Here is an 18,326-nt window from a genome sequence, read left to right on the forward strand (position 1 = left end):
TATATATATATATATAACAACCATCAAACTCAATTTTGTCTTTGCTTTAATTTACTCTATTTCTATATATATATATATAACAACCATCAAACTCAATTTTGTCTTTGCTTTAATTTACTCTATTTCTATATTTTCACAATTGATCTTCTATATCTACACTAAAAATTTTAAATAAACATTATATTAGGCCATTTTTAGTTATTTATGTATTGATTTAGTCTCAAATTTTTAATTTTATTTTTAAATTTATGGATATTAAAAACAAAATAAAAAATTTAGGTTCTCTTAAATATAAGATTCTAATTTATATCTAATAAATCAATTAACTTATAAAAATATCAAAATCAGAATCTATTATTAAAATTTAGAGATATATTCAATATTAATAAAAATTTATGGACTAAATTGACATGAGTTTAAAGTTGATGTCTTCTTCACTAAACTTATAATTTAGTACGTAATGAAACTTATTAATATAAATTAAAAGTAAACCATGGTCTCCAATTTAGTAAAAAGAATAAACATCACCTGAAACTCATTCAAAATGTAAGATGCATTGACCAAATCTATACGAAGTAGTAGAAACCAAAGAAAACAACTCTCAAGTTTTGTTCGTTAAAAAAGAAAGAAGAAAAAAGTTGACAAAGATGTTTGATAACAAAGAGAATACAACACAAATCTCCTTCGAGAAATAGATTCCACGAGAAGATGAAGAAGACCCAAGATCCATATTTTCGAGATCGATGATTCGATATTTACCTCGCCGTGGGACTTGTTTCGGAAGCACCGACTCCTACAGAGATGGACCTCATTTGAATGGAATTTGCTGAATCAAGCGAACGATTCTCAAGCTTTCGACTCATTTCCGTAGCTAGGCAATCTTTGAGTTCCGCCACAACGTCGCTCATCGTCGGCCTTCTACTGGAATTTGCCGCTACACAAGCCATTGCCACTTCCACCGTCTTCCAAACAGAGTTTGTTTCATATTGCCCTTCTAATCTTGGGTCCACTATACTCTGAATATCTCCTTGCGCCAGCAAAGAGGTAACCCATCTAGCTATATGCGGTGTATCTCCGGTTCTTGATATAACTGGTTTGCAACTGATTATCTCTAATAGAGCTATCCCAAAGCTGTATACATCGCTTTTCTCTGTTAGCCTGTTTGATACGTAGTACCTGAGAGAAAAGGCAATGAATCTGTTTAATCAGCTTTTGTTTCAGTTGATTGGGGTTTCGTTTTAATTTCATATTAAGAAAAGGAATTGAGTTGGGGCAGGGAGTGCTGGGGTTTAGTGGAGGAGGTTTTGTAGAATTCGGTTTCAGGGAGTAGGGGGAAATTCTTTGGCAGACTTGTCTCTTTGGCTTTTGGCATAAAGGGCATACCTTGAGTGAAATCATAGGCTTTCTAGAGGAGCTGAAAGGTCGGAAGTTGGAGAGGTTATTAGGTTTAATGTTTCGTTGTAGAAGTTATTAGCTGGACTTCATTCTTTTGGATTGGAGTCCTTTTTTCTGGTTATTATGTCTTTGTATATTCTTTCATTTCTTTTTAATGAAATCAAGGTAAAGGAATCAAGTTGATGGCTAGTTGAAACTAGTGCTTACTCTGGATCAAGATAACCAGGAGTGCCAGCAACAACCGTGGACATGTGGGTGTTGCCATCTGTGGGAAAGCTTTTGGAAAGACCAAAATCTGCAAGTTTGCCTTGGAAATTATCTGTCAACAAGATGTTTGTTGTTTTCACATCTCTGTGGACTATGGGTGGCTTACAACCATAATGCAGGTACTCTAGTCCTGTAATTTTTAGATTATCAAATTGTTAGCTTTTACTTTGTTTGGGGATGGTTAATTGAATTATCTAATTGGTCTAATTTTTTCACCTTGAGCTGCATCCACTGCTATTCGAAGTCTATCTTCCCAGCTTATGATTCGTTTGCTCCTCTCTGCTTACAAGTGGATAAAAAACAAAAGAAAGTTAAGGGTTTGTTTGGTAGAGAATTCAGAATTTTGTTTTATGTTTTCAAATTTGTTGAGTTTAGCAAATATATGTTTAGCGGACAATTTGGATTCTGTTTTTGAAAACTATTTTCAGATTTTTTGATCTAACATTGCAAATTCTGAAAACAACATTTTTAGGTTTTCATTATAATCAAATTATGAATTTTTTAATATTAAAGTGCAAAATTATATTAAATAAAGATAAAAACTCTTAGAAGTATAGTATGTCATGTTATAAACTCAATTCATTTTTTAAAAAAGTAAATTATGTATTATGTAATGTATTATAAATTATATAATATTACAAAACAATAATTATACAAAAAAATTTAACATAAAACATGTTCGTAAATAAATTAATAATAGTTTATTGTCAACTAATATTTAGTGCGTAATTACAACAAGTTTTATGATTTATAAATATAATATCAATCACATTTTAGACAATTGTTTAAATTAGAATTCATTTTTTAAATCTACTACCAAACACATATCTGAAAACATGAAATACAACCTTGTTTTCATTTAATCTCTTATTTTCCGATTCCCTACCAAATAGACCCGGAACTCTCTGTTCTTTACAAAAGGGTTAAATTTTAGACTAATCTTCTAAGTAGTATTGTGAAGCTCAATAAAACTGGATTTACCTGAAAGGTGTTCTGCCAAATCTCCATTGGCCATGTACTCGTAAATGAGGCCAAGGTGGTTTCCTTCATTCAAATATCCAACGAGGCTTGTCAAGTTTCTATGGTGAACTCTCATAAGAAGGGTAACCTGCATTTTGAAGTTATCAGTTTATGTTTGATATAAAGTTGGTAAGCGAATTAGTAAATCTAGAATTCAAATTATGGATTTAGGTTAGCGTGCCTCTGCTTGAAATTGTTGATATCCTTGCGATGATGATAAAGACAACATCTTCACTGCCACTTCAACTTCGTCAATGACACCATAATAGACCTCCCCAAAACCTCCTTTTCCCAGAACCTTTTTGAAATTGTTGGTCATTTTCACCACCTCAGAATATGTAAATTGACGTCTTCTCACCTCCAATGAAGTACCAAACGGACTTTTGGTTTCTGACGTATCCACCACTGAGACAACATTTTTACCTTGTTGTTTCTTTCGAGATTTAATGATCCAAAAGGTTATTGCAGCAATTGCAACGATAACTAGGAATCCACCAATCGATGCTACAATTGGAATGATGATGTTGTTCTTCTCCTCATTCTTTGGACATGGATCTGATGCACATCCTTCGAGATTTTGGTTACCTCCCACACTGTCATTCGTAACATTCATGGCTAGATAAGTTTGACATAGATTGTGACTTTGGAAAATTTTCAGTTTCCAGGAAAAATGCCATAATAAATGAAGCATAAGAACTCAAAGATAGCTAATTATAATTTCACTTCTTTTCTCTTCATCAAACTGACCTTAATGATAGTGAGCCATCATTGGATCTTTTCAAAAGCTCAGCCGGAATTGGACCTGAGAGCTTGTTGTTACCTAGGTTCCTGCAAATAGGGACAGCAATCACTCAGTTTTGTTCTGGCTCAAGTTGAGCTTCATACTCATTTTTCCAAATAACTTACAGAGTCTTGAGATGTGACAAACTAGACAGGAAATCAGGCACTTGCCCTGTCAAATTGTTGTTTGACAAGTCCCTACAGAAACAAATGCAGTAGATTAGTAATTATTTTCCAAATTCAGCTTATTATTTAATCTACGTATCTGATCATAAAAGGAGACACTTACAAAGTCTGCAACATGGTTAGACTGGATATGTAAGAAGATACTTCACCGTTCAGTCCACTTGCTGATAAGTTCCTGTTCACAAAATTCACCTTCTCATGAATTCATTTGATTCATCCATTTAAGACAAACTGAAGCTTCATAAAAGGTCTGCACTTACAAGGATATGATTCTTGGTGCAGCTTCATTGCTACAATTTAATCCACTCCAGGGATATCCTATCGGCACGCATGGATCTCCTTGCCAATCCTTCTTTACCCCATAGGTTGACTTGATATTGGTAATTGCATCCACTGATTATCCAAAGAAGTAATCCAATTAAAATTCGTTAACCTTTGACAAAGTAAGCTCTAAAAGTGCATCTTGCCTACCATCTCCTTTGTCTGCCTCAAGCTCTGATATATCTTTCACTTTATATACCTCGAAAGCATTAACGATTGGAGGTAGTGTTGCATTCTCAATTGGAACAAAAGAAAATGTATGTCTATCTGCTGCAGCCAATGGTCTATGACCAAAAATGGTCAGTGTGGATAAATAAGTTGGAATTAGAGGTCCATAAAAAAGATCCCCATTGTGCATGATATTGAATCCTCTACTCTGGTTTCCTTGAAGCTTTGCAACTTCAGCAACGTGGATGAATACATAATATTGAGATGAATCTTCTGTATCCCACCAAATTTCCAGTGGCATGCTTGCATTTATTCGGGCAGAGGCAGTTTGCATGACAACGGATGGCGGTTGGTGATTGTTGTGACCGGTTTCATCTACAGTTTGATTGGTGCTCACTTGTGTCCACTCATTGAAGTTAAATGGTATCCAGATGCGATCATAAACATCAAAAGGGAACCTTAGGAGAGAGTAAACACAAACAAAATGTTATCTCAGCGTTTAACTAGAGGCTTGTTAAAGTATATACTCTATTTATTAACAGTTGATTTGTTTGCAAAATTAGTTCTCAAATACCTGTATGTTTGATTGTTGGTTGAACCGACGTCCAATCGATAATCCAATGATAAGGATCCCGAGGCTGTTTGATAAGTGACGTTGAGTAAAGGTCTAAATTCTAAGGCTGAGATAAATGGCACCCCATTTCCTGTATTGATCAGACAGATGTGAACTTTGTTTGAGGAGGTAATATGTATGAGATCTTTGAAAACGTCAATATCAACTTTGGTGAAGTTTATTGTCTCCCATAAGCTATTCCCGATATAGAGATCAAACTTCGGTAGAGAATTCAGGCTATCATAATTCCCATATAAGAAACTTGCTCGAATCAAGTATTTGGTATCTTTTGTAAGGCTTACATTGTAACAATTTCTAATTCCTTGGGGGAAGCTTCTAAGTTTCCTCATTTGCCTTTGGTAGGTGTCTCCATAAACTGAAGCTACACTTCCACTTACACCACTATTTATGTAGGGTGCATCAGAAACATAGTCGATCTTGGTCGTCGTTTCGGTGTAACTCGTATTCTCTGGTGTTCCACAGTCTAAACTAATGAATCCTGAGAAACATGTAAATAAAACAATCTGAACTTTTATTCTTTATGCAACTTCTGTATGTGAAGACCACTGGAAGAAAGATTTTTTTACCTGACTGATCCTGGGCTTGAACAAGAAGTAGAAGAGTTAGACTACATAGCAGAAAACCAAAGAGGGAATAGAGCCCTGACAATTCCATTATCTTCATCTTCTTGAATCTGTTTTCTGCTGCACTGATTGATGAGAATTGAGAAAGTAGCCAACTTAATGAGCACTTTGAGGCATTTATGTTAAATGTTGATGACAATAGGAAGTCAACACTACAGGGATTCTCTTAACACAGATTGGTCAATATTCACTGCTGGTCTTTGTGACATGTAAGAACACGTTACATAGGCAAGTTGCCCACGTACAGAATAAGCTACAACGAATCATTAGTTGAATTCGATTAATTTAATCATTGTAACTAAAACCCGTTGGTTAATTAATGAGTTTTGGGCTGTTTATAATCCTAGTTTTGCGGAATAGTTTTTGAGAACTCTGTACTAAATATATCATGATAATCATATTATATAGAGATTAAGCTTAATTTCTTCATTATGAGCTGCTAAATAATAAAGATTAGGGAGGGCTTCATTCTATTGACGTTGACATATTTGTTTTGAAGGGAAATCTCAAGGAAAAAGACAGAGACCAAGTCCAATAATTTAATGCCCGACTGGGAATGCAAGTTGAGTCAAGTTTTATGGCAGAGAATAATTTGCATCTATTTACGAATTAGCCTCTGCAAAAATAAAGCCGTGCTAGGAACAATTAAATTCTTTAACCTTGAATAAAGTAAGTATATATCATCTTTCATTTGTCAAAAACTTTCAGTAGGCCACAATTGCAGGAAGAGTATTATGGAGAAAAACCTCACAATTATTCTCACAACTAGTTGTTTTGAAATGGAACTCTAAATTGATTTAATATGACATTAAAACCAATGAAACCCGAATGGATAGGAGTGTTCCATCCCAGAAAAAAGATACGATCCAAGATTGGTTGAATCTATAGAGGTACTATTTTGAGAGGCATCTGTAGAGGTACTATTTTGAGTTTCTCTTTTCATTGTTAGTTGACTTTGAGATAAAACTTCATGGTTATCTATTATATTATTCATTTGATTTTAAACTTCATGCTGCCACTGAGCCCCTCAATTGGGGTAGGAATTGAAGGTAGACTTTGGGTGCAGAAGAGTGCTGCCATTCCATTTGAACGACTTTTTGTCTGAGCATCCCAAGTATACTAAAAACTACAAAAATTGGGCACATTGGAAACCGTAGATTTTGTGGAGTCAATGGCCCCATTAGTTATTTTCTTAACTGTTACGTGTGGAATAAAAGGACTTAGAACTTGACTTTTCGCCATAAATTATTCAGCATTGGTTGGTCGGATTGTTGTGAAGGTGAGAACTATAGTTTTAGCCCGACTCACAATGTCCACTAGAAAATATTTTAGGGACAGTTGGCGCATAGAGTTGAGTTGAATTGAGTTGGTAATTATTATAGGAGGAGAGTAATTGAGAGAGTTGATGCGAATAACGGGGTAGGAAATGTGAGTTAACGTTAACAACGAGGTAATAAGTCTCTTTAATAATTGGTGAAACAAACGGTGAGTGGGTTTTTTTACTCACTCAACCAAACCCAAGTTGGGGGTCAAATACCCCTTAAAGAGACTAATCTTCCAAGCGTAGATTTTGGGATGAAAGATCAAACTATTTACTTGCCTTATTTACTAATTTATGCTTGAATTGATGTGGATGATAATGAAATGATTGTATTCTTTCAAGTCTTTTGTTGCACCAAATTCTTCTAAAAAGAATGCAAGCATTTTAATAATTCTACACAAATCATTATTATGACTTTGTAACCTTTGTTTTTCCTTTTTTTTTTTTTTTAATCTGTTTAATTAAATTTTGTTCTCTTAGTCAAGAAGTATATTAGTATCTACATCTCTAGATTAGGGGTGTTCAAAAAACCCGATGACCCGAAAATATCAATCAACCCAACCCAACCCGTGTGGTTTAGGTTGGGTTATCAATTCATTTGGGTTGGGTTGGGTTCAAATAAATGAAAATTTTATGGATTGGGTTGGTTCATGGGTTCACTATAACCCAAACCAATCCGAATCAACCCGAATTTATTATTAACTTAAAATATATTTTTTTTATTACTTATAACACAATTATTTATACATATATTGATTTTAGTTTTATTTAATTCCAATATTTTTTTAATAATTTATTCTTCAACAACTCTTAAAAGTAGTTTCTTTGCATTTTTTTTCACTATATAAATTGAAATTGAGTTGTTAATCTTAATTAAATTGGATTTTTACATATTTATGTTTTGTTTCTTTTTAGAACAAAATTTTAAGTAAATGACTCGATTAATCCGAACCAACCCAGTTGGGTTGGATTGGGTTCATCTTGGGTGGAAGAAATTTACTATCCGAACAATTAGGTTGGGTCTAAAAAGTCTTTTAACCCAACCCAATCTATGAACACCGCTCCTCTAGATGTTGAATTCACATAAAGAGAAGAAATAGTTAGCTCATTTGGTCTAACTTTTTTTTTTTAAAAAAAAAAAATCAATATAATTGGTCAATCAACTAACTAATCAATAAGGGAGTGTTTGGCCTCCAAGTTGGGGGTAAAAAAAACTCATCCACTGCATGGTTCACTAATAATTAAAGAGGTTTATTATATTGTTATTTGTGTTAATTTGTATTTCTCACCTCGTTATTTGTGTTAATTTCTCCAATTACTCTCCTTTTATAATAATTATCAACTCAACTCCATTTTGTACGTCGAACATCATCTAAATAATTTTGTGTCTATCTTCTAGTTAGTCAAATTAAAAGAAAAATAAACTAATCATCATTCATAATTACATTTAAAAGCCCATTGATTAAATGTCACTCAAAATTTATGAAGAAAACGTTTTAAGAATCTAAAACCAATAAATTTCGAATTTATATTAAACTATTGTCAAGGAACCAACATTTCACAACACATGGTGGAGACTACACTCAAAAGTTTATATCCAAATTTGAAACAAGAATGAACATCAATTCAAATTTAATACAATTATAGATAAATTTTTAATCCAAACACAAAGTGAGATGAAGGACCATGAATCTGCAATGCCCATTTGAAATTCAGCGGATTTCATCTTGCCAATGGATGGGATACACTGTAATCCATAACAATGGACATCGTGTTCATGGAGTTTGTCGAATTCAAAGCTTGATTCTCCCTAATCCGTTCCAATTCTATGGCTAAGCAATTCTTCAGTTCTGCCACCACTTGGTTCATTGTCGGTCTTTTTGCAGGCTTCTCGGATACACAATTCATCGCTACTTCCACTGCCTTCCAAACTGAGTTCACATCATAATTTCTATCCAATCTTCGGTCAATTATGCCATTAATATCCCCTCTAGCTGCCAGGGAGTTTACCCATTTGACGATATGAACATCAGTATCAGTTAGTGGTCTTACAGGTTTGCAGCTGATTATCTCCAATAGAGCAACCCCAAAGCTGTACACATCACTTTTCTCAGTCAACCTGTTTGATTTATAGTACCTGAAAGACGAGCAATGATATTTATTCATCTTCATTTGAATCTGCTCAAGAATCCTTAATTTGGAAGGAAATCTGTTAAATTTGGTTCTTACTCTGGATCAAGGTAACCAATAGTGCCAGCTACAATGGTGGACATGTAGGTGTTATTGCCCTCTGTTGGGAAGCTTTTGGACAAACCAAAATCTGCAAGTTTGGCTTGGAAATTCTCTGTCAATAAGATGTTTGTTGTTTTCACATCTCTGTGGATTATGGGCGGTTTGCAACCATCGTGCAGGTACTCCAATCCTGTTGTGAATAATTAGATTTTTTTTTCATGTCGATATGCTGTTTGTGGAAATGCTCATGTGAAATAATTAATTTACCTTGAGCTGCATCCATGGCTATTCGGAGTCTATCTTGCCAACTTAAGACACGCGAACTCTTCTCTGTTTGAATTTGACAAGTTGAGAAAAATTTAGTGTCAGCTTTTGAGTTGAAATTGATTAATCAATTGAAAATGTTAACTAATTGGAAGTTAATCACCTGAAAGATGCTCTGCTAAGTTTCCATTGGCCATGAACTCATAAATGAGGCCAATGTGGTCTCCCTCGTTCAAATACCCCACTAGACTCGTCAAGTTTTTATGATGAACTCTTAAAAGAAGTGTAACCTACAAATGTAGAAAACAACATCATAGTGTATTATACAGGTGAAGTTAACTTAGTAATAAATTTTAGTGGTGTGTACATACCTCTGCTTGAAACTGTTGATAGCCTTGCCCAGATGCTTGAGAAAGTAACTTTACAGCCACTTGAACGTTATCGATGAGGCCATAGTAAACCATTCCAAAACCACCTTCGCCCAGAATTCTCTCAAAATTATTTGTCATCTTCAATACTTCCGAATATGTAAACTGTCTCCTTTTTGACTCCAATAAAACACCAGTTCCATTTTGTCGGTTCTTCTTTAATTTAACAATCCAAAAGATGATAGTTGCCATTGCAGCAATGGCTACCAACCCACCAATTGATGCTACTATTGGGATAACCACGCTATTTTTCTCACTCTTCTTCTTTGCACATGAATCTGATAGACATGCATCTAGATTTGGATTCCCTTCAACACTACGTCAATAGGATACAAATTAATAGGTTAGACTTGAATTGTGACTTTTTTGCCTAGGTATAACGAAAAGTTTATAATTTAAGAAGGCATCAAACTTGTAAAGATAGACAACTATGTAAAGCATGAGGCTTTCACAGAAAATAAACCTTAACAATAGTGAACCATCAACGGATTTCGTAATGAGTTCAGATGGAACAGTCCCTGTGAGCGTGTTGTTGTTTAACTTTCTGCAAATAGAGAGATCGATGTATTAATATTGTGTATCCTAATTCCTACAACTCAAGTTGGATTATGCTCATCACTTACAGGACTTTAAGCTTTTTCAATGTAGAAAGAAAAGCAGGGATATTTCCTGTCAGGTTATTATTCGACAAGTCCCTGCAAATATCAAGTACGGTCAATGACTAGTATAGTTCCAATTGAGGTCGAGGTTGAATCTATCTAACACCATGTTACTTACAAAGTTTGTATAATTTCTAGATTGAATATATATGAAGAAATTTCCCCTGCCAATCCACTTGATGACAAATTCCTGAAAAGAGAGAGTTACTTATTTTAGCATTTTATGTAAACATATTTTAGAAGTTAAAAAGTTATATTTGTCATGAGTTGCTTACAGAGATCCAATTCTCGGAGCAGTTTCGTTGGAACAGTCTATACCCTCCCAAGGGTATGCTCTTGGAACGCATGGATCTCCTTCCCAATCTTTAACTATTCCATAAGTTGACTTGATGTTTCTTATTGCATCCACTAGTTATCCATATATTATACAAGAATTAGAACCAGCCAAATCAATAACAAGCTGATTTTGAACTTAAAAAAAAAAAAACGATTTTAGATACTTAGAAAGTCAATCCAAACTGGTCCTAGATGTGAAAGGAAAACTCAAAGAAAAAGAAAAAGATAAGCATATACCATCTCCTTGATTTGATGCTAGTTCAGAAAGATCTATTACAGAATAAGTTTCCATAGCATTGAGGATAGGAGGAAGTGTTGAATTTTCAACTGGAACAAGTGAGAATAGATGCGTTTTGGTTGGCTGCTTTTGCAATGGTATTGGTTTTGTAGTATGAATTGTTGTTGTGCTCAAGTGATGAGGAGTAAAAGGTCCATACATATATTGGCCATTATAGGTAATGTTGAATCCTCTTGTTTGATTGGGTTGGAGATTTTCTACCTCAGCAAAGTGCATATATACATGATATTGGGTTGTCTCATCTTCTGACTCCCATTGGATCCGCAAGGACTCATTTATATTTATTTGAACTGCTGCTGTTCCCATGACAACAGACCCTAGCTGGAAATAATTGTTATCATCAGATTCTATCTTAAGTGTGGTACTTATGCTTGCCCACTGGCCAAAGTTGAAAGGCACCCAAAAACGATCATAGGCATCATCTGGAAACCTAAAGAAAATCAACTTTTAGGATAGACGATCTTGTCGAGAACCAAAAATAAAATAAGTATACAATTGGGCCTTTATTTGCTACAAACCTGTATGTTTTATTTGTTGTTGTACCCATATCTAATCGATTATAATGCAACAACGAGGTTGTTGAGACGTAAGTCTCACTGGACAAAGGTCTGAATTCCAATGAAGAGATGAAAGGAGTCCCATTGTCTGTATTTACAAGGCAAATTTGTACTTGATTGTTTGAGGTAACATGTATGATGTCTGTTGTGATATCGATGCTTTCATCGATGAATTTCACTGTTGTCCATAAACTATCTCCGAAGTAGAGATCGAAAGTTGGCAGTTTACTAAGCCCGTCGTAGTTTCCATACAAGAAACTTGCTCGCATCAAATACTTAGTGTCTTTTTTAATGCCTATAGTGTAACAATTCCTGCGTCCTTGTGGAAAGCTTCTAACATGATGGTATTGTTGTTGAAATAAAATTTGATAATTAGAGGATAGGCTTTTGCTTACACCACTGTTTATGTAGGGAATATCTGAGGTAAAGCGAAGGGTTGTTGTTGATTCAATATAACTTGTGTTTGTTGGCAATCCACAATCTAAGCTGATGAAACCTACCAACAAGCAAATATAAGACTTAGAATCAACCAAATGTATATAAATGATTTAGGTCATTGGATAACTATTTCTGTTCTTCGAAAGTTTTGTTAATTTCCTCTCAATATCTTTGACTCAGGGATTCTCCTTCAAACTTCAAAAACGAAAACAAACGGTTAAAATTTTTTTTTCCCCCCTTAGATTGGACCTTGTTTTTTGTTTTTTATTTTTAAAAATTAAGTTTATAAACAATATTTCCACCTATCAATTACTCTTTTTTTTTTCTTTTTTTTTTTAATCTAATTTCTAGTATCTACTAATGTTTTAAAAAATCAAGTCAACTTTTGAAAACTAATAAGGTAGTTTTTTAAAAAAAAAAAAAAAAAAAAATTGTTTTTAGAATTTAACTAGGAATTCAATTATTTCTTTAAGATTGGTGAAAATCATAATAGAAAAACGGAAAGAAAGCAAGTATAAATTTCAAAAACAAAAAACAAAAATCGAATTTTTTTATCAAATGATGTTTTTTTTTTTTTAAAGTTTTTTGTTTTTGAAATTCATGCTTGTTTTTCTTCATTTCTCTATTGTAGTTTTTAAATGTCTAAATTAAACTCTTGAATTTATAGTTAAAACCTTAAAAAAAAAAAAAAAAAAAAAAAAAAAGCAAATTTTAGGCTTTTTTAATAACGTTTCCTGTTTCTTATTCCTATATCCTATTGCTTGTTTTTATTTCTTATTTCTTATTTCTTATTTCTTATTTTTTTAAGAACTAGAAATAGAAATATGTTTGGTATTTTTGCTTCTATTTTCTTTAAAAAAAAAAGAAAAGAAAAAGAAAAAGAAACAAAAACAAAAATTTGTTTGATAATCATTTCTTATTTCTTGTATCTTATATTTTTTTTCCTAACACTCTCATATCATAGTATAAATATAATTTAATTATGTAAAATAAAAGATATATAACATGCATTAAAATATAAAAAAATAATTATAAAACATTTACATTAATAAATATACACAAGTCAATATGCAAAACTAATAACTATAATAAAATTGTTTCTATTATACATATGTTGCTAAAATTTGATTTGCAATATTATTTCTCACTAAATCATTTGTCTTAAAAAACATTGATTCAAATCCAAATTAATTATATTATTATGTAAATGTTGTTGTTGTAAAATATTAAAGTGGTCCTAAATGAATGTCTTAATAAACAAAATTTGTATATTGTAAAATTCTAACTGGTTTAGAAGGTACTAAATATAATAAATTTAATTAAAAAATATATATAACATGCATATTTTAAAATTCAATTCAAAATTCAGAAAATATTTAAATATACATATTGAAAATTTGAAATTTAAAAATAAAAAATAATATATAGATCTAAATATTAGAAAATTTAAAATTCAAAACTAAATTAACTTATAAATATAAAAAAATTAAAAAGAAAAAAGAAAAAAAGTAAAAGAAACGTATGTCAAATTTTAAAAATAAGAATGAGGACGGTTATCAAACAAATCAGTTTCTTAAAAATGAGAAATAAAAACAAGAAACAAAAACGTTATCAAACAAGTCCTATATATTTCTTTTTCGATTTTTAAAGCTTAGTTTTTGAATAGACGAATAAAAACTTGTAAGTGAAACTAATGTTTATAAATTTATTTTTTTTAAAAAAAATAAAAACTAAAAACCAAATAGTTATCAAATATTACTTAAATAGTTATTAATCAAAAGTTGAATAAGTAGTAGAGTTATAAGATCAGTATACATACCTAATTGATCTTGAGCTTGGACAAGAATGGCAAGAGCTAAGCCACCCAGAAAAGCAAGGAGTAAGTGTTTCAAAACAACCATGATCATCTTCTTAATCATCTTATCTTGGTTGAGTTTAATATCTATAAGCAATGGAAAGCTATAATCATAGTTTTTATTCTTTCTTTTGATCAATAAAATGATTTAATTAAGGCTAGTTTAATATACAATATTTATTTAATTGACTTTTTAAGCATGGTGTAACATCTTAAGGATACAATTAGACCATGTCAAATTTAAATAACCAAGTGTGACTACGTAAGTTTCATATGCATGCAAATGTTGTTATTTTTATTATTTTTCTAGATGTAGGTGAATTTATAATAATATCATTGACAAAGGGTGATACCGATATTTTGCCTTTCCATTTATTTTTTCTATTTAATAAATAAATAAATTTATGCGGTTATCATAATTTTCAATTCGAGAGAGAACAAAACTTGTATACAAAACTAAAAGACCAAATCTATGCATGGAAATTACTTACGTTTTCACAAACTTATTTGAAATTACCAAGGTTTTAATTTTTAAAATTAAACGTATAAACATCAACCACCATATCTATTGATTTATATATTTTATTTTCTATCAATATTTTCAAAATTAAAGTCACATCATTGTGATAATTAAAGAAAAAAAAGTAGTTTTCAACTTGTTTTAGTTTTTTAAATTGGTTAAAGATTGAAATGCTTAAATAGGAAATATGGGTAAGAAATTGTGAGGAAAAAAATATGGTTTTCAAACAAAATTGTTACCATAAAGGTATTTAAACCTCTTTGATGTTCCCATATATTTTATTTTAATTTTTTTAAATGTTTGATTCTTTCTTTCCTTCAAAATGTAAATTATGCAAAGTAATTAAGATAGTTAAGCTAGTTGGTGTCTATTAGTAATACTTTATCAATGTCTATCACTAATATACAGACATTCATTTTGTTATATTTGAAAATAACCCTATATACATATGGTTAATTGTTTTAAATAGTAAGCTGTTGAAAATATTTTCAAATATAGTAAAATGTTACTATCTATCAGTGATAAACATCTATCATTGGGCAATAAATTATGATAGACATCTAAAGATTTCTATGCATACTATCTTTGATATATAGTGATATTTTATTTCTAGTGGCATGCGATGTGTATGCGAAACAATTGATAGAACTTATTTCTAAGCCTCTACTCTTGCCTATGTGATGATGAATGATGCACACATAAAACAAGGTGACCGCATACAATCATTCCTATTTCTAGGGCGCATGCGATGTGTAAATAGCAATAGAACTTCTGTCTAAGTTTCTATTTCTTGCTTATGCGATTCTAATCCAACTCTCTCAAGCCTAGATTCTAATCTGACTCTCTCAAGTCTAGATTCTATCTTTAGACTACTCTCTCAAGTATGTCCAAAGGGTGAATGATGCATACATAAGACAAGATGATTGCATAAAATGTAAATCTTAAGTCATGTTAGCTAAGTACCAATTCAGAAATTTAGCTACTCGTGCGTGGTATGGAGAGATTGAACATAGATTGAAATGAGATTTCCATTTTTTGCAAATAAAGTACTGAATACAAAATAACAAATGGATTTGAGAGATAAGAAGCCCGGTAAGCAATGTCTTGCTTCCCATGGCCTTTTACACTGCTCTTTTTCACTCCAACTCTGTTCTAATGTGTATTCTTGCTCTCGCGAGTGTTGGCCCTCTCTCCTTTGTGTTGCTTTCCGGTAGTCTCTCGATCTGTCCGGGAGCGATTTCTCTTGGCTTCTTCCTTAACTCCTTACTCCTCTCCGTTCGCTATGTATATGTATGAGTATGTGCGTGAATAGACTAACTCTCTAACTGACTAACTCTCTAACTCTAGTGGCCTTCGATATTTATAGATTTCAAGGTGAATCAGTCTTTCTTGCTAATGATTGCAATGATGGGTGGCATTAATTCCCCTACTTTGTTGTGTCGTTTAATGGTCACCGAAAGTTGAGTGTACTTGCTACAGTGTGGCTTTTAACGGCTTGTCAACTAAATTCAGAATCAACCGTTATCAGCTTTTCGTCCCATCATGATTTATTATGTTGTCGCCTTGATGCGAGGTCTTTATGCGGCCACCTTTTTAAGAAACTTCTCACGATCGCAATCTTCAAGCGCGCTGATGCATTGTGTCTTTGGATCGCAATTTCATATGCGCCATCGCATTGTACTTGTACAAAGTAGGTAAATTAACTGCTTTTATGCGATGAGTGCTTGCGATCGCAATTCCTTTCAGTTTAGCACTTTCAGACATGATATTGCTTATTTTACCATCACATTCTCTCATTGTTTTACTTATTTGAGCTGTAATAACTTGTATTTCTACCAGTTATCAGTCGCATAGAAAAAATCTAAATCAAAACACTATCCATTTCATTTGTTTACCACCGCAATAGAATCAAAGAGTCTGTCACATATCTACTTAGTAGTCTCTGTATTCGACCCTGGACTTACCAGGAAACCTAAGAAGGCTTATACTTGGGCTTTGTTAGGAAAACTTGCATGATCACCGCATAACACACATCATCGCAAACTCACACCATCGCATCATAAATTCTACGCGTCACACTCTTCTCACTATAGATATATTTTTGTGTCCATCGGATATAACCAATCAATAGTACGATAACCCTCATAGATGCTCGAAAGTACAACTGGACCAATTTATCGTTTTACCCCTATAGTTACATCTAACTCCTTAAGTATCATTGATCCTTCTAATGAATAATTATCTCATAGTCCTACTATGAGTGGACACCACTCAAGCCATGAGAAGGTGTGTGGTGCCACATCGTTCAAGCTCCAGAATTAGCTCTTAAGGGAGCAATCTATCTACTTACTCATGTTTTGGGGAAGGAGTGAATTTCATTTGTGTAGCTGAGTTACCAACTCCCCAATCAGATGAATCCCCAAACTGGTAGGTTTGAGTCGGCGATTTGGCCACTCGCACCCATGCAAATCAAAGGACCGCCTTCAAAGATAAGAGTTCCCAACTCACTCAAGATTGAGGTCATGTTACCTATGGTCATCCTAGTGAAGTGAAGTCTCTGTCATGAACGCGTTATATAACGAGACTAAACACTTCGTGGTACGGTCTTATACAAACTCCTTTGTATAGGACACACCCACTCGCATGTCTCCACATGAATGATTAGGAACAGACCATCTGTAACACATCACAACACTTGTAACTATCTACAAAGTGGGCCGCATTCGTAGTGTCACCAGGATAAGGTTTCCCTCCTTTATCCATATACTACAGACCATTTTGGTTATCACTTAAGGCATGATCCACTTGTATGTCTCCACATACATGCTTAAGTTACAATGACAACTAGGGATCTTAGTTTATTGGTTTGTGGTAAAGCAAATAAAACATCTCCTCTTTTATAGACAACAGTGAAGAAAATATCTCATATTATTACATCACAAGCGTTTGTTCAATACAGGTGTTTACAAACTACAGGACCCAATGAGAGTTTAGGGCATCAACCCCAACAGTTAGTGTTCAATTCGAATGGAATTTGGAACGATCCCTTCCACTACTCATAGAAATCTTCGGGTTTTTAAGTTTTCTGCATTGCGTTTAAGAGTTAAATGCATTTGTGGATGTGTTGATGAATGTTTACGGGATGGTTGCCTCTGTTTAAAGCTTTCTTTAAGTTTACAAAGTGTTAATTTGTAAGGGCCCCTGTGTTTTTGGGCATAATTAACAAGCAATCGAGTTTGTATTCAAAGCGTTTGAAGTTTGTTGAGTCATTCGTGACGAAGTTTCGAAGTATGGAGATGTTCTCATCGAGGAAGAAGACCAAAGGTTGGTCGTATTGTGTAGCCTAAGGTAAACGATTGTTGAGATTTGGCTAAACGATTGTGTAGAAAAGTTTTGCGCGATCGTGCAGTATTTACTAAACGATCGTTTAGCTAAACGATGGGGTAAAGAGTTTACTCTATCACGTAGCGTTGGTTGCTTGATCACGTGGACGCTAGAGGTAAACTTAGAGTTTTGACACTCATCGTTTAATAAAAGGTACACACACTAAACGATTGTGTAGTTAGCATGCTTCATCGCATAGTCACTAACTACACGATCACCCGGTATATGATACCTTAGCTTACTCAGCGATTGTTTAGATGATTATGCTTCACCGCATTGTTGTCATTTAGATGATCGTTTAAGGCTTGCATTGCACAATGCGCACTGCACGATTGCGTGACCTCATACTTCATTGCATAGTCAAAGGTACACGATCGTTGCTAAATGATTGTTTATGGTCACACAGATTGTTAAACGATTGAGTAAAGAGTTTACTCTCTCATGTAGGCGATCACAAGGATTTGGTACACGATCAAGGAGCTGCAAGCTTCTCCTGGACGGTTCAAGACTTGATTCGCCTATTTGAACCGGAGACTCATTATGCTTTGTAATAGTTATTGGCATGATGAAATTACAAGAAAGCATGTGCATGCATCATGAAATATAAGAGTTATATTTATGTATGCATTAAGCATATCCA

The 18,326-nt window shown here is 33.3% G+C and overlaps 2 protein-coding genes and 1 long non-coding RNA gene across 3 annotated transcripts; 1 reads left to right on the forward strand and 2 right to left on the reverse strand.

Annotated features, from left to right (window-relative positions):
* Positions 1-524: 524 nt before the first annotated feature.
* LOC120086204 (LRR receptor-like serine/threonine-protein kinase IOS1) lies at positions 525-5,661 on the reverse strand. The gene is made up of 12 exons (XM_039042742.1): positions 5,338-5,661; positions 4,712-5,249; positions 4,120-4,595; positions 3,909-4,041; positions 3,752-3,823; positions 3,589-3,660; positions 3,430-3,510; positions 2,864-3,275; positions 2,644-2,770; positions 1,879-1,941; positions 1,603-1,792; positions 525-1,176 (listed from the first exon to the last, which is right to left on the reverse strand). The coding sequence occupies exons 1-12, from the start codon at positions 5,432-5,434 to the stop codon at positions 756-758; spliced, it is 2,682 nt and encodes an 893-aa protein (XP_038898670.1). The 5' UTR covers positions 5,435-5,661; the 3' UTR covers positions 525-755.
* Positions 910-6,360, forward strand: LOC120086208. Its single transcript, XR_005484163.1, has 3 exons — positions 910-1,044; positions 1,561-1,781; positions 5,894-6,360. It is a non-coding gene; the product is annotated as an uncharacterized LOC120086208 (long non-coding RNA).
* A 1,860-nt stretch (positions 6,361-8,220) lies between these two features.
* LOC120086205 (LRR receptor-like serine/threonine-protein kinase IOS1) lies at positions 8,221-12,031 on the reverse strand (the record flags this gene model as incomplete). The annotated part of the gene is made up of 11 exons (XM_039042743.1): positions 8,221-8,852; positions 8,945-9,137; positions 9,215-9,277; positions 9,375-9,501; positions 9,583-9,955; positions 10,103-10,183; positions 10,263-10,334; positions 10,417-10,488; positions 10,574-10,706; positions 10,872-11,362; positions 11,451-12,031. Coding segments are annotated over 11 exons (2,601 nt in total), but the record flags the coding sequence as incomplete, so codon positions are not given.
* Positions 12,032-18,326: the final 6,295 nt, after the last annotated feature.

The sequence above is a fragment of the Benincasa hispida genome, chromosome 9, assembly GCF_009727055.1.
Source record: "Benincasa hispida cultivar B227 chromosome 9, ASM972705v1, whole genome shotgun sequence".
Classification (NCBI taxonomy): Eukaryota; Viridiplantae; Streptophyta; class Magnoliopsida; order Cucurbitales; family Cucurbitaceae; genus Benincasa; species Benincasa hispida.